The sequence below is a fragment of the Hyperoodon ampullatus genome (genome assembly GCF_949752795.1).
Source record: "Hyperoodon ampullatus genome assembly, chromosome: 14".
Lineage (NCBI taxonomy): Eukaryota > Metazoa > Chordata > Mammalia > Artiodactyla > Ziphiidae > Hyperoodon > Hyperoodon ampullatus.
In genome coordinates, this window is record NC_136927.1 from 3,726,750 (window position 1) to 3,741,390 (window position 14,641).

The 14,641-nt window shown below is 59.0% G+C and overlaps 1 protein-coding gene across 1 annotated transcript in view; it reads left to right on the forward strand.

Moving 5' to 3' along the window:
* FOXK1 (forkhead box K1) overlaps positions 1-13,692 on the forward strand; it is a gene marked incomplete at its 5' end in the record, with an annotated part of 64,751 nt that extends 51,059 nt beyond the window's left edge. The window contains 7 exons of the mRNA XM_079719593.1: positions 8,251-8,407; positions 8,871-9,017; positions 9,554-9,747; positions 10,988-11,154; positions 11,262-11,546; positions 12,389-12,613; positions 13,188-13,692. Of these exons, the coding sequence (XP_079575719.1) occupies positions 8,251-8,407; positions 8,871-9,017; positions 9,554-9,747; positions 10,988-11,154; positions 11,262-11,546; positions 12,389-12,613; positions 13,188-13,456 (1,444 nt within the window). The 3' untranslated portion in view covers positions 13,457-13,692. The remainder of the gene's footprint in view (positions 1-8,250; positions 8,408-8,870; positions 9,018-9,553; positions 9,748-10,987; positions 11,155-11,261; positions 11,547-12,388; positions 12,614-13,187) is intronic.
* Positions 13,693-14,641: the final 949 nt, after the last annotated feature.

A 14,641-nucleotide genomic window follows, 5' to 3' on the forward strand; every position in this document is an offset into this window, starting at 1 on the left:
TTTTTTTTGGCGACGCTTTTTAAGAAAGAAAAATGTTTTGGTTTGTACCTGGAGGTCTTCATAAAATAGATATAATTCCCAGTAACATTTTGAATAAAAACAGTGGCCGGCAGGCTGAGCTAGTGCAGCAGCTCCGCGTGCTGCGGCCGCCTGTGTGTTAGGAGGCGCCGGCGGTTCTAAAGGGGCGTAGATGGTGTCCCTGCGCAGTTCTGGGGAGTCGCGGCCATGTGACTGTGGAGACCTCGGGCCCGAGTGGGGTTGGGGCGCTGGGCCGCCCGGGGCACTCGCCTCTGGTCTTCATCCGGTAGAACAGCTTTGCGGGGAAAGTAGTAACTTTGAGACTGGCTCTTTCACTCTTGGGCCTTTAAGTGTCACAGAAAAGGATTTCTGTTTACATCCGTTTATCTTGGCGCCGCGGAATCCGATTGCCCGCTGGAAACCTCAGAGGCCCTTGAGGTTTTGCTGCCCAGATCCTTTTCCTGCGCGCCCGGCGCAGGCGCGAGGCCGGCGTGTTTACAAACAGCTGCCTCCCCCCACCCCGCCCGGGCACCCTCCCTGCGCCCGTCGCCCATAGCACATCCCCGGGGAAGCGGGCGGGCTGGGAGACCCCGGCCGGCAGCGGCCCGCGCCCCGGTCCCCGTCCGGGTACTCGTCCCTGCGCCCTACGCCCGCCCTCCCCCCTGCTCCTCCCCCTCCCCTCCCCGTGGCCCCCTCCGCAATCCCCGCCCCGCCCCGCCCCGCCCCGCCCCGCCGCGGTCCCCATTTGGAGCGTCTGAGCCCGCTGCCAGGTTGGCCCGCTCGCCCGGCGGCTCAGCTGCAGAGGCTCGCAGGCCTCGGCCCGGGGCGGCCTCCTCCGGCTCTGGGCCCGCCTCCTCCGGCTCTGGGCCCGTCCTCTCGAGGTGTGGGGAGCGGCCCCGCCCCGCCCTGCTGACCCGCCCCCTCCCTCCTTCCCTAGGTGGCCGGGCGGGGGCGGGGGCGGGGGCGGGGGCGGGTTCTGCGGGGTTTTTTCCTTGCACTGAAGTCCTCCACCCAGAAAATGAATGAACTCTCTTGTTAAGAAAAATGCTGAAATTCAACCAGAGAAAGGGAGCAGCGCAGAAGGAGAGCAGCTAATTTATACTAAGTTTTTAGAAGCTATTTCTTGAGTAAGGCGTTTCTTAATTTTGGTAATATAGAGATGAAAACCAAAAGTAATTTGTTTTGTGGAATTTGGCCAAGGTTAGCGGAACCCTGTAGGAAATAAAAATTAAGCAACCAACCGCAGAACCTAAACCACTTTTTTAACCATAACCTTGCAGCCCAGTCCTGCTTCACTGCTGCGCGAGATTCGGTCCCAACTCACTTTGCAGTGTTAAGTGTCTGGAGTTGGGAGGTTGTCGAGTTGGCTGTTGGAAGGTCTTTGTGTTTCTGGCAAACTTTGGATCCTTCCTTGAGAGTGATTTATTCTTTTGCGAAGTTTCCAGCTGCAGCGTTTCCTCAGTTCCCCCGAGTGACCCAGAGAGGAAGGTGCCTGCGCAGTGGGGAGCCCTGCCTGGCTGGTCTGGGAGACCCGCCCTCAGTGGGTCCCGCACCCGTATCTGCACCTGTGGCCCTCGCACCCCCCAGCCCCACTCACACCCACCTGGTCCCTTTCCCCATCTGAAAACTTGGGAGAAATAAAAATTGGTTCATCTACACAGAAAGGTGCGGCCCTCCTTGTCCTTTATAGTTTTCCTTCTGCCTACAGCCGTGCCAGGGTGTTTTTTGGCTTTAAATTGTTGAGAGGAGGTTGACTGGGCTTGCGCTTTAGTCTCGTGTCCGTTGGGGCAGCTGTTTCCCTGCTCTCGGGCACCTCTTCGGGGCATGGGTGCCATGTAGTGTGTTCTTGGGTGTGCCTTCTGGGCGAGGCCTGGCCTGGTGCCCTGCCGCCGAGAGCCCTTCCTTTCCGGATTGCGGCTCTGGGTTTCCGGAAACAGGCAGAGCCTGGAGGAGGACCTGAGGGAGGCATGGGCCCCCCGCCCGGATCTGCCCTCTGCTCGGAGATGCACCTGGTACTCCTGGGCTCAGGCCTGTTCGCTTATTGTTCTCACTGGGACAAGGTGTGTTTCATAAATGAGTTAACCTTTTAAAATAGTGTCCCAGTACCATTGTGAAGCAATTATACGCCAATAAAGTTGTAAAAACAAAAAGGGGGGGGAGGGAACGTTCTGGAAAGCAAGGCCAATTTCACTAAAAGTAAAGAGTCTTGGAGTTGAAATATCCAAATACAAATATTGGCCATGTTGGATATGAGTGAAAAAAAAAGCAATAGGGGTACAGAGAGAAGTATGTTGAATGTCTGCTATCTAATCAGCACTCTGTCAGGCAGTGCATACTAATCTCTTATTCAGTCCTCAAATAAAGTATTATTTCCAATGTACACATAAATAAATAAATGAAATAAAATAGTGTCCCAGGATTTCACAGCACTGAGTGTCTCTTAGCGAGCACAGGTGTTCTTAAGAGACTGGCCTCTCTTTCCCTTTATTTTCCCCCGGATTACAGAAATATTACAATATATGTGCACTCTACAAAATTGAAATGTTTCAGAAAATAAAAATCGTGCAGTGACGTTCTTGGAGAGAAGTCCATGTTTGCAGGTGCATCTTCTCTGAACATGCCCGAGAGCTTGACTGACGGGTGTCAGTACTTGTGACCCCTCCCCAGAAAGGTCCCTTGGAGCTCAGAGTGTCCTGCAGCTTGTTTTTTCTCCTGTCCCTCTGTGTCTCGGGCTCCTTTCTGTGTCACTGCATCACTCGTGGCTGCACAGTGTACTGTTTGACGTGTCCTGTATTTGGTTGACCAGTGCCCCACCGAGGGCCAGGCAGCTGTTTCCAGTTTCTTAGTTTCCTGGGTCTGAAATCGCCTCTCTGAAGTGTCTAAACGGTCCGTGCTGAGGCCATGGAACCCTCAGGTTTGATTATTTTGGTTAAAATACACTTGTTAGGGTCGTGAGCCACAAGATTTTAAGAACAGTGATAAAAATAGAGCTGTGGGCTTCCCTGGTGGCGCAGTGGTTGAGAGTCCGCCTGCCGATGCAGCGGACACGGGTTCGTGCCCCGGTCCGGGAGGATCCCACGTGCCGCGGAGCGGCTGGGCCCGTGAGCCATGGCCGCTGAGCCTGCATGTCCGGAGCCTGTGCTCCACGGCAGGAGAGGCCACAACAGTGAGAGGCCCCCATACCACAAAAAAAAAAAAAAATAGAGCTGTCTCTGACATACACGCTGGACCTGTGCGGTGGGTTGGGAGCTCAGTACATCCGTTCACCTCCACGGTGGTCCTGTGTGGTATTGCCGTGTGGTGTCACAGCCTTGCCAGCCCCACTTTGCAGATGGGAGACTGAGGTTCTTCTCCAGCAGAGCGGGTAGAACGGCTGGGCTGCGCGTTCAGCAGGTGCCCACAGGGAGAGAGGTGGTACTGATGTCATTCGTGTTTTTTAAAGGTTTATTCATATCAAAGTAATATGTGCATGTGATCTCAGAAAGCAGAAGATTCTGCAGGGCTGGTGATGACAAAACAGCCCCTGGCCACGCCCAGCCTGTCCTCACACCCCTCGGCACCTACTCACCTTCTGGTGTCTCTGTTTCAGATCATCATACACTGACTTCCTGTGGGATACAGGACTTGGCTTTTCCTCCCACCCCATCAGCCCAGCGAGATCACATCAGAAGTGTCGGTTAATGGCCTCAGTGCGGCTGTGTGACGGTCACACTGCTCAGCCTCCCCCCCGGCCTGCGCTCCCGGGAGTTACAGCGGCCCCTTCTCTGTTTGGTTAGATCTCCTGGTACCTGGGACGACTGGCACACCCTTCCCATTTACATCATCACCTGGAACCCAGGCCTGGCCCCGAGGTGCAGGGGGCGCCTCTGACCCTGGGATCATCTTCCACCCCACCCTGGGCATCCCCTCTCTCCCAGCTCCCCGGTCTTCCCTTTCCTGATCTTCTCCTTCCTTTTACTGGACAACATCTTCTAGTCCTGGGGAAGGGGACAGGAGAGGTAAGTTTTTTTATAAAAACTTCCATACCTGAAGATCGTCATTATTCTCCATTCACACGAGGTAGATGTTTATCCTGGGTAGAGAGTTCTAGGTTGGAAACGTTTTTGCTCAGAACTGATGTCGCTTTCTAGCTTCGAGTGTGTCTGTTAAGAAGTCTGATGCTCCTGTGATCCTGGCCCTTTTGTACACGGTGTGTCCCCCTGGGGGCCGGGGGGGAGGCTTGGGTCTCCGGCATCCGCAGCACCGGCCCCGTCTCAGCGGGGTGCCTAGGAGGGGGCTGGACATTTAATGGGACCCTTTGGATCTGAAGACTCACTTCCTACCTTTCTAGGAAGTTATCTTCTCACTTCTGTGACGTTCTCTCCCCCTGCGTCCTCGTCTTCTTTTCCCACCTTGTTGTTCCTCTGTCCGTCCCTTTCTCTTTTCTGCTTTCTGCTTTTCTCAAGTTTCTCCTTCCACCCTTTATTGAACTTTTATTTCTTCTCTTTTTAAAAACTGTAAGCATTTCCTTGTTCTCCAGATGTCCTCTTAATTGTGTCCTGCTGTTGTGAATACAGCCTCTTCACCTCTTTGGGGCTGTGATCCTGCTGCTTTGTTTTGCCTTCTCCCCAGCAACCCCCCTCCCCGCCGTCTGGCGTCCTCCGAGAGCCCCTCCTCTGTGTGTTTCCCATGTCCTGTCTGGCCCAGCTGCCCTCCATCCAGGCAAACGAGGCACAGGGCCAGGGTGGAGGGGCCAGGCTGCCCCCACGCCTGGGCAGCCCACGTTCCCACCTCCGTTTCAGATCCATTCCCACTTCCTTGTTTTTTTTTAATTATAATTTTTTTCCGTTGAAAAACCCTTCTACAACTTGGAATCGATTTGAGGCAAATTGTGCCATAAGCAGATTTTCTTTAAGTGGCTGAAGCGCTTTATAAACAAGTAACAATGAAAGAAAACGTTTCTGGTGCGGGACCAGCAGGACTTCCTTCCCAGGAGGCTGGCTCGGGAGGGGCAGGACCCAGAGCCTCCCACCTGCGCGCTTTGCTGAGGCCCAGGCGGAACCGGACCGCCAGGCGTCTGAGCGGCACAGCAAGGGCCACGCCGTGGGCACGGCAGGAGCCCGGACGAGGCTCAGCGCGTCTCTGGGGACAGTGGCCTCTGGTCAGATGTGCTTTTCTCAGCTCAGGCTCTCACCCTCGCAGTGGGCCTGGGCGCTCTGTCTCCGTCAGGCTGCTGTGAATACAGGGTGCAGTGTGGTTCCAGGTATGTCTTGGGCGGTCACAGGAGTCATGTTCTGGGCCTGGACTGTCCCAGGGCCCGGCACGTTTGTCCTGGTGAGACGCTGGCAGGACGGGCCAGCCACGAGCCATGTCCACTCCTGACCCGAGGCCCTTCTTGCCTGGACGGAAATGTGACTTAGGAGTTGTTTTTCCGTAAAAGGAGGGTTGGAGGGGGGTCAGTGACTGATGTCCTAAAGTGCGTCTTCCACGTCGTCACCACTTTCAACCTCAAGGTGGGAAGAACGGTGTTTATCACGTGACGTCGGGTAGTTCCAGGCTGCTTGGCTTCTGCTGCTTTACCCCGTCCGCAGATCAGACTTCCCCACCCCGGACACTTGGGGGGCCCCTGAAGCGGGCGGCTCTTTGCTGAAGCCTGGCGTCCCAGGGGGCCCGGCATTTCCACTCCCCCACCCCTCTAGAGATAACGTGTGTGTTTATGCTGTAGAAATCTTTCCTATTTTGCTGATCGTCAGGGGCTTTGCAGAGGACTAGGAAACTCCCTCGGGGGACACTCAGTGTCTTGGTCGGTTTCCCCAGGGTGGGACACGCCCCCCAGACGCCCAGACACCCCCACACACACACACACACACCCACGAGGCCCGCCTTTGACTCGCGTGTTCTCAGCCCAGAGACGTCCTGCTCACCTCCTTCCACCTCTGCTCCTTCCCTCCGGACGTGTGACGCCAGGGTGGCTGGGTACCAGGCACGGCCCTCTGGGCCGAGGCCAGCCTGCAGTGACGGCTGAATGGGGTTTATTGAGGTCTGTGCGGCGGTGTGCGCGAACGCACGTTCTCCAGGCCGGGCCTGCTGGGCCCTCTGGGCATCAGCGGTGCCCTGTCCCCGCGGACGCTTCCCCAGGAAGGGTTTGTCAGCACAAGCCTGCGCGCGTCGTGGAAAGTGGCGTGGCGGCTGCCCGGCCTCTCCTCCCGTTTGCAAGCCCGCTGTTCATTATTTCCACTAGAAATCATTCTGTGGAGAATGACAGACTTTTCTCTGGGTTTTGCTTTTTGAGTTAGATATAAATTTTCTATGATCTTTTACAAAATATGGACTTGGGACAGGCCATGGATCCCCAGTGCCCAAGCCCAGAAGTCGCTGTCTGTCGTCTGCACTGGTCAGGGTGCCCCGTGGGTCACACAGGTCAGATGTCAGCGAGGTTTTCCCAGATAAGCCCTGCACTGTCTGTTTCCACCAACCTGGACATTTCCTGATCTGTCCTGAGGCCGGTGTGTTGCCGGGGGACGGTTCTCGCCCCCTGTGGTCAGAGCATGGGCCAGGCGTGGTGTTTCGGTTCACTTGTGTGCAAGTCCAGAAGGGGCGCTGAACGTGTCTGGGACTGGGGCTGGCGCACCGGCGCTTCTGAGCTGGCACGTCCTGCAGCACCACGTCGTTGGAGGAAGCAGGGCAGAGAGTCTTCAGGGACCCCCTCCCCCCAGCCCCCATCAGCGTTGCACCTTCATTGAACCACTGTGTGCCGTGGCATTTGGTTCCCGGGTGGGTGCATTTGGAAGACCTGACGCTGAGTGTGTGAGCATGTTACTAGTAAGACGCTTTCTCTCCCCTCCTACCTTACTTTATAAGCTGGGGTTTTGTATGTTTCGTTCAAAATGAAATTCAGAAAGAGCTGCTTTTATTACTGCATCCTACCTTACGGTCGTTGGTTAGAATTTCTATACTCACGGGACTTACTGTCTCCATGTTTGGGGAATCTAGAGGAGAGGAGAACAAGAATTAAAAAAAAAAAAAAAAAAAAAAAAAAAAAAGGGCTTCCCTGGTGGCGCAGTGGTTGAGAGTCCGCCTGCCGATGCAGGGGACACGGGTTCGTGCCCCAGTCCGGGAAGATCCCACATGCCGCAGAGCGGCTGGGCCCGTGAGCCATGGCCGCTGAGCCTGCGCGTCCGGAGCCTGTGCTCCACAACGGGAGAGGCCACAGCAGTGAGAGGCCCGCGTACCGCAAAAAAAAAAAAAAAAAGATTCCTTAAAATTTCTACATAGATTGCAGCAGATTCCTGACGAAAAAGGGGTGATTACCGACTGTAGTGGAATTCACCATTCATATCAACTGCCAGGTTTTTCCCAGTCACAGTGTTTTATTTTTTCGTTCTTCCCTTCCCGTGTTTAGTAACTATCTCCCGAGCCCCTCCTTCAAAGCCACAGGCGGCTCCCCCTTCTGAGGAGCTGGGCAGGGAAGCCAGTGAGGGCAGCCCAGCCGGAGAGGAGGCTCTGCGTGTGTGTCCAGGACAGTGGCACGAAGAGCTTTCACATGAGCTTGACTTGTGGGGATTCGCGGGCCGTCTTGTCATTTGGACGATGGCGGGAGTGCCTGGGCGCGTTGGGAGCGTGGAGGGCACCTTCCGGGGGCGCTGGTAGGTGTGGGCAGAGCAGAAGGAGGCAGGCGACGCCGGGCTCTCGGTCAGCTCTCAGCAGGGACACTTTTTACCTGGGTTTGGGTCCCACTTTCAGAGCTTGTGTTGTTTTTCTCTGAATACTTTGTAACTTATAAAATCAAAATTTCGACATGGCTTGAAGACCGCAGTCCCCCTTGTTAGCAGCAGGAACTGGGCCACGCCTGTGGCTGGCGGGCCCCGCTGTGCCAGCTGCAGGGCAGCAGGGACAGACCGCAGACAGGTCGGGCCGTGCGGGCTGAGACCCAGAGTGGAAGCCCCGATGTTTCCCGCCCACGGATTGGCTTGCAGCTTCCGACCGTGAGGGTGGGCGCCGCGGGCCTGGGAACCGGTCGGGGAGGCGGGCACTGTGCTTCCCCGCTTCCTGACCTCTCCTTGGGCGCCATCGTGTGGCCACCACCCGCCCAAGTCCCCTGGCCGCCCTCGGTGCGGTGTCAGGACAGTGGGGATGGGGCAGTGACATGAGCTCCGGCCGCCGGCGCCGTCCGGGGGTCCGGGCATCCTGTAGCACCGGGCCCACCTCCTCAGCTCAGGGTCAGAACTCAGGACGTGTCCTTTCTCTCCGCAGTGTCCCCAACTCCTGCCCGGCCAGCCCCCGAGGGGCCGGGTCCTCCAGCTACCGCTTCGTCCAGAACGTGACCTCGGACCTGCAGCTGGCGGCGGAGTTCGCCGCGAAGGCCGCCTCGGAGCAGCAGGCCGACGCGTCCGGAGGGGACAGCCCCAAGGTCTCAGCCCTCGGCGCGTTGGCCGGTGACCGGGCGTGGGGTGCTGGCGTCCCTGCCCCTCCCTCCCTCGTCCTCCCCTCGTCCCGCCCATGGGGACGGGATGGCTCTGAGCGTAATTACAGTCTCTGAGAAGAATGTCAGGTTCTCGCCTTACAGCCTTGTCTTAGTTCGTTCCCATCTGACAACTGTTTTTAAATCAGTTTGCAGAGGAGGTGAGAAATTTCAGAATTAAACTATGAATAAACCTAATTTTTACCCCCATGGGGGAGACACAGCTCTTCCTAGCTTAAACCACATGGATTAAACAAGAGGAGGTCGTGGGGGTTGGTTTTAGCGGATACCCTGCAAATCTGCGCGCTCGTTGGAGGGTTTTCTCCGTGAGCAGGTGGCCTGTGGCGGGGGCGGGGGGGGGTCGGACCGGAAACGTCTTTCCAGGCTCACCCCACGCTGGCTGTGTCCTCAGGACGAGTCGAAGCCGCCGTACTCCTACGCACAGCTGATCGTGCAGGCCATCTCCTCGGCGCAGGACCGGCAGCTGACGCTGAGCGGCATCTATGCACACATCACCAAGCATTACCCGTACTACCGGACAGCCGACAAGGGCTGGCAGGTGCGGTGCGCCCGGGCCCGACTCTACAACCCCCGGGGGCTGGGGGCGCGTTCCCCGGCCGGCCGCGCCGTGTCCAGAGCGAGCGCCCCCTTGGGTCCGGAAACGTTCCCGCACTTGGTGCTCCGGCTCCTCCTGCGCTAACTTGGAAACACGCTGTCCCCGCTCTTTCCAGACGGTTTCTTGTGTGGGTTCACCAGACCGTCGCCGGCCTTGGCCACAGCCAGCATGTCACAGCCGCTCAGGTCTCCTCCGGGGCCACTCTGTCCCGTTGGCTAGTTCGTTCAGTACGAGCTCTGAGCTGGGCGTCTCCCAGGCCAGGGCTTGTCCTTCTGTTTTGCTTCCTGTATAAGGGGTGGTCGTGAGCCTGTGCTGAATTTTCACAAGAAAAACAGCTGTGAAACCCCTGTCCTTCCCCAGTGAGCCGCCCCCTGCCCCCGAGGAGGCCTCTCCGGCCCGGACCCGGGGCCGTGCTGTCCTGGCTGCTGTGCTCAGGTCTGACCCGCCGTGACCAGTGACTCCCTCTGCTTTGCCCACAGAATTCCATCCGCCACAACCTCTCTCTGAACCGCTACTTCATTAAGGTCCCTCGCTCCCAGGAGGAGCCCGGGAAGGGGTCCTTTTGGCGGATAGACCCCGCCTCCGAGGCCAAGCTCGTGGAGCAGGCGTTCCGGAAGCGGAGGCAGCGGGGCGTCTCCTGCTTCCGCACCCCCTTCGGGCCGCTGTCGTCCAGGTAAGTCCCTGCCCCACCGCCCCCGGGGGCTGTGGCCACTCAAACCTCTTCACTGGTTTTTGGAGAGACCGGCTCAGGTCCAGCCAACCCTGTGATAGGGAGCGAGCAGACACGGCAGCTGGTCCTCCACGTCGGTTCTCGGACGCTGGGATGATGCGCGTTGGGAATGGGGGGAAACGGAGGCGGACGAGGCCCCTCCCGCTCACCGGACTCGACCACCTCTCACAGGCCCTGTCTCCAGGGAAGGCCCCCTTCTGAGGCCCTGGAGGGTAGCACCCCAGTATGTCTTTGGGGGACACAGTTCAACCCTGTGACCAACACTGCTTGTCACGTGTAGACAAGCTCGCCGGCCAGCTGGGGATAGTGACGGGGCCTGCGCTGTGTGTCCAGCACTGCCCAGGGAACCCCGTGTAAAGAGTGTCTGTAAGGGGGCCCGTCCTCAAGGTCACACTGGTAGTTGGGAACCTGTTCTTGTGCTGGTAGAACTTGCACTGGGGCGGGTGGGGCTCGGGGAAGGAGCCCCCAGGCCAGGAGGAGAGCTCAGCCAGAGCTTGGCATGCGCCACATCTCAGGGAGAGAAGGCAGGGGTGCCTGTGCTGCGGGTGGAGCAAAGCCGGATTAGCAAGGCCCTGATGGGAGCTCGGAGCCTCATGGTGAGAGGGCCGTCACAGACACGAGGGCTGGAGAGTGACCCAGTGGCCACCCGTTTGAGCGTCAGACAGGTCAGATGAGGCCGCTAGGCCTGGGTCGGGCAGTCTACTGTCCAGCCCATCCCGGCAGTGCTCTGGGCAGGAGCTGGGCGAGATGCTCGATTTTAGACCCAGGCGAAGTGTTCTGTGGATTATTAATCTGTGCGAGACAAAATGGCTGGGCTCCCAGCATGTGCTTTGCTCTCCGGGTGTCGATTTGTCCAGGGGGAGGTTGGTGCCCATCCCAGCAAAGCTGCTGTTTTTCACCCAGAAGCCCGAGCCGCTTTCCTGGGAGGCTGGCCCGGGCCTTCAGGAGGTAAACGCTTTGGATCGTGGCCTTTGCTGGGCCTTTAAACACTGGGTGATGTTACGTGTACCGGGCGGAGTGCCAGGGTCAGAAGTCCCTCGCGAGGACAGAGAAGCATCGGGAAAAGTTGGGCAAAGGCAGCATGTAGGGCACGGGTGTTGAGACGTCTCCCGTTTTGATAAGTGGCGTCTTCGTTTCTTGTCGTTATGTACTCACTGCTGTGGTCCTGTCTCCCCCCTCCTAGGAGCGCCCCAGCTTCACCCACCCACCCCGGGCTCATGTCCCCGCGTTCCAGTGGCCTGCAGACTCCAGAGTGCCTATCCCGGGAGGGCTCACCCATTCCGCACGACCCTGACTTTGGGGCAAAGTTAGCTTCTGTTCCCGAGTATCGGTATTCCCAAAGCGCACCCGGTAAGAAGGGTCTTGTCCTCTGGTCTGATGTGGCGGAACTCGGAGCCACGCCCCACCCAGGAAGGGGGCACGCGGGAGTCTCCGCTGACCCGCATCCTCCTCCGCAGGCTCTCCCGTCAGCGCCCAGCCGGTGATCATGGCCGTGCCACCCCGACCGCCCAATCTGGTGGCCAAGCCCGTCGCCTACATGCCGGCTTCCCTAGTGACGGCCCAGCAGCCCTCGGGCCACGCCATCCACGTGGTGCAGCAGGCGCCCCCCGTCACCATGCTCAGGGTGGTCACCAGCTCCGCCAGCTCCGCCAACGGATACATCCTCGCCAGCCAGGCCTCGGCGGGGGCTGCCCACGAAGCGGCGGGCACGGCCGTGCTGGACCTGGGCAGTGAGGCGAGAGGTAACGTCGCCACGCAGTCCCTTGGTGGGGACGTGGGTCTCCAGAAGGTGGAGCTGTCAGCTTGGGCCGGGGGGCTGCAGAGCCCAGGCGTGGGGCCCAGGCTGTCTCTGGGGGACAGTGGCTCCCGGGCTGTGGCCTTTCCTCCCCACTCCTGTTTCTCGGGAAGCGCGTCCTATGAAGCAGCACTGATCGTCCTCTGAAACGCTGCTCCCTCCCTGTGCGCAGCACCTCGGATGCCCAGCGCCCCCAGGTGCCCCTGAACTAGGTACGGGGCCTCAGCTTGGAGTCGAAGGAAGAGTCCTGTAGAACCCCCAGCAGGGGTCCTTAAGAGGCGTTCAAAGTAAAAAAGTCCTGAGTTAGAAATCTGGATCCCAGGGAATTAATGAGGTAAATGTTGAAAATGCAACCAGTGCTGTCAGAGGCCCTCGAGGGAACACTTTTGAATGAAGCAGCATCCTACTGACCACTGATGGCTGATCTCAGCGGCTACATCTTCTGTAATACCATCCTAACGACACATGCGTTTTGGGGAAAGAAAACTTAGTTATGGCTCCAAGTGCAAATCCTTTCATTCCAAACAATACGCTTTTTTTCTTAGATTAAACTTGCTTTGGTTAAAGTGCAAGGTATTTACATTTTTTCCTAAAGCCCTACTACTTGTTTTTATCTTGTCAAAACATTCCATCACTGGAAGTTTTGGAATGGAAGTTGAGAACCAGGGTCTTTTCCCAGTGTCCCTGCTTCAGGGCCCCCTTCCCCACATGGACAGGCTTAGGCTGGGACGCCTGTGAGTGCCACCGCGGGTGCCATGAGTGTGGCTCTGATGCACACTGTCCCCGCAGGCTTGGAAGAGAAGCCCACCATCGCGTTTGCCACCATCCCTGCCGCCAGCCGAGTGATCCAGACGGTGGCCAGCCAGATGGCCCCAGGGGTCCCCGGACACACGGTCACCATCCTGCAGCCGGCCACACCAGTGACCATCGGGCAGCACCACCTTCCGGTCCGGGCCGTCACTCAGAACGGCAAGCACACCGTCCCCACGAGTAGCCTAGCCGGAAGCGCTTACGGTGAGGCCCTGCCCGGCGTCCACTTCCTGGCCTTAAGCTCTGTGGTTTGACCAGGGTCAGTGCAGCAAGAACATTTTCCCAGTTCGTGCAGTCATCCATTCAGTTTATCGAGCACCTGCTATGTGCCGGGCACTGGGATACGATGCCAGGGCAGCCCCGAGGGAACAGGCAAAATCCCCAGGTCACGGGGCTCATGCCCTGCTGGGGATAGAGGTCAGAGAGGGAAGTGAAACGCCACTGGCACCCTGAGCGCCACGCAGGAGAGCTCATGGTGCCGGCAGGCCCGGCCCGGGGGGAGGCGGGAGCCAGCGGGGTGTCTAGAGGGATCCACACACACAGGCGGCAGCGCGAGGAGGAGACAGGGATGGAGCCCCCGGGGCGGGGAGTGGGCCGGGGTCCGGGAGGGGCTGGCGGCCAAGCGCTGCCGCTGGCTTTGCCCAGAGGCGCCCGGCGTGCCAGGGAGCTGGGCCCCTGCGTCGCTCGGCCCTCGTGTGGCCGCGCTGGCCTGTGTTCAGGACAGACGGGCGCCGCTCCCAGCCGGCCTCCCAACGTGACTCTTTCTCCTCCGCCCTAGCCCTCGCCAGCCCCCTGCAGCTCCTCGCGGCTCAGGCTAGCTCGTCCACCCCGGTGGTGGTCACGCGTGTGCGCGAGGTGGGGCCTGAGGAGCCGGCAGCAGCGGCAGCAGCGGCGGCCACCAGCACCGCCGCCACCGGCCCCTCCGCTTCTCCCCCCGGGGAACCCGAGCTCAAGAGGTCCCGAGTGGAGGAGCCCGTGGGGACTGTGACCACTCAGCCCGGGGCGATTGCGGCTGCCGGCCCACAGGGCCCCGGGACCGGGGAGTGACGTCGCCCGCGTGGAGGTGGAGTGGGACACACGCCAAAAGGAGTTCCGGAGCTGGGCCGAGGCGGCCGACACCACCGCCGCTCGGGACCGAGATGAGAGGGCGCCACGCGGACCGAGCTCGGTGCCAAACGGGCAGGACGGCTCCGTCCACGTGCACCCGGACACACTCATCCTCCCGGCGTCTTATCTCCTGCCCCTTCTGGTTTAAAACAAAAACCCATAAACACGTTCAGACAGCTGATTGTACGGTTCTGGGAATTCTTTGTTTTCGTTTCCTTCTCCCCGAGCAGCACCTTTTCTCCCCATGCCTTTCGTCAAGGGCGTGGGGAGAAGGTGGTAGCTCAGCGTCTCCGGGACCACGTCCAGGCGGCCCCGACCCCGCACAGGAGCCAGGCTCCCAGAGCAGCCTTCGCCCCGAGGACGGGACAGAGATGCAGCTTGGTGCATACAGGCCTCCAAGGGAGAGCACAGGCCTGGGGATCCAGCCCTGTTTGTAAGAGATTGGAAAGAGGCGAGAGAAAGGTAGCACCGCCAGATTCCAGACTGTCCTATGGTTTCTTCTCCTAAAAGTGACATAGAAAGTATTGGCATTAATGGGACGGAGGGGAGGGGCCTGGTTTGGCTTTGGGCCCCAAGTGTTTCTGGTTTTGTTGAAACACGGAATTCAGGCTTCATCGTCAACCTGAGACAGACACAGAAGGGATCATCAGTTTTTGCGGTTTTCGTCTGTAGACAGTTTAGCGGCCGTAGGTCTGGGCTTCTTACTGGCATTAATCCCACGGAGATAAACCTGCCGCTCTGTCTGTTAACTTCAAGAAAGACTGACGGCCTCCCGGACTGGTGTTCAAGGCAGAAAGCCGTTCACACGAAAGATCCACCTGAGCCAGTGGCTGCAGCGTCTGGCCTGCGTCCCGGCCACACGGGGGACACGCGGCCACTGGTCCTCGGGGGAAGGAGGTGGCTGTTCGACAGGAGGACTGTCACGTCGAGTGGCCCCCGTTTCCCGGTGGCTCTGATGGCTGGCTGCCACGTGGCCGCTCACCAGGCTTTATCACCAGGTTCCGGTGTCTTCACCGCCCGACAGCCTGCCTGGCGTTTCCCATCGGAACCGTGTCTGCCGCCCGCGGCGCCGGAGGCCCTGGGCTCGGCCCGCAGCTCCCGCCGCCTCGGTGGGACCCCCCTGTG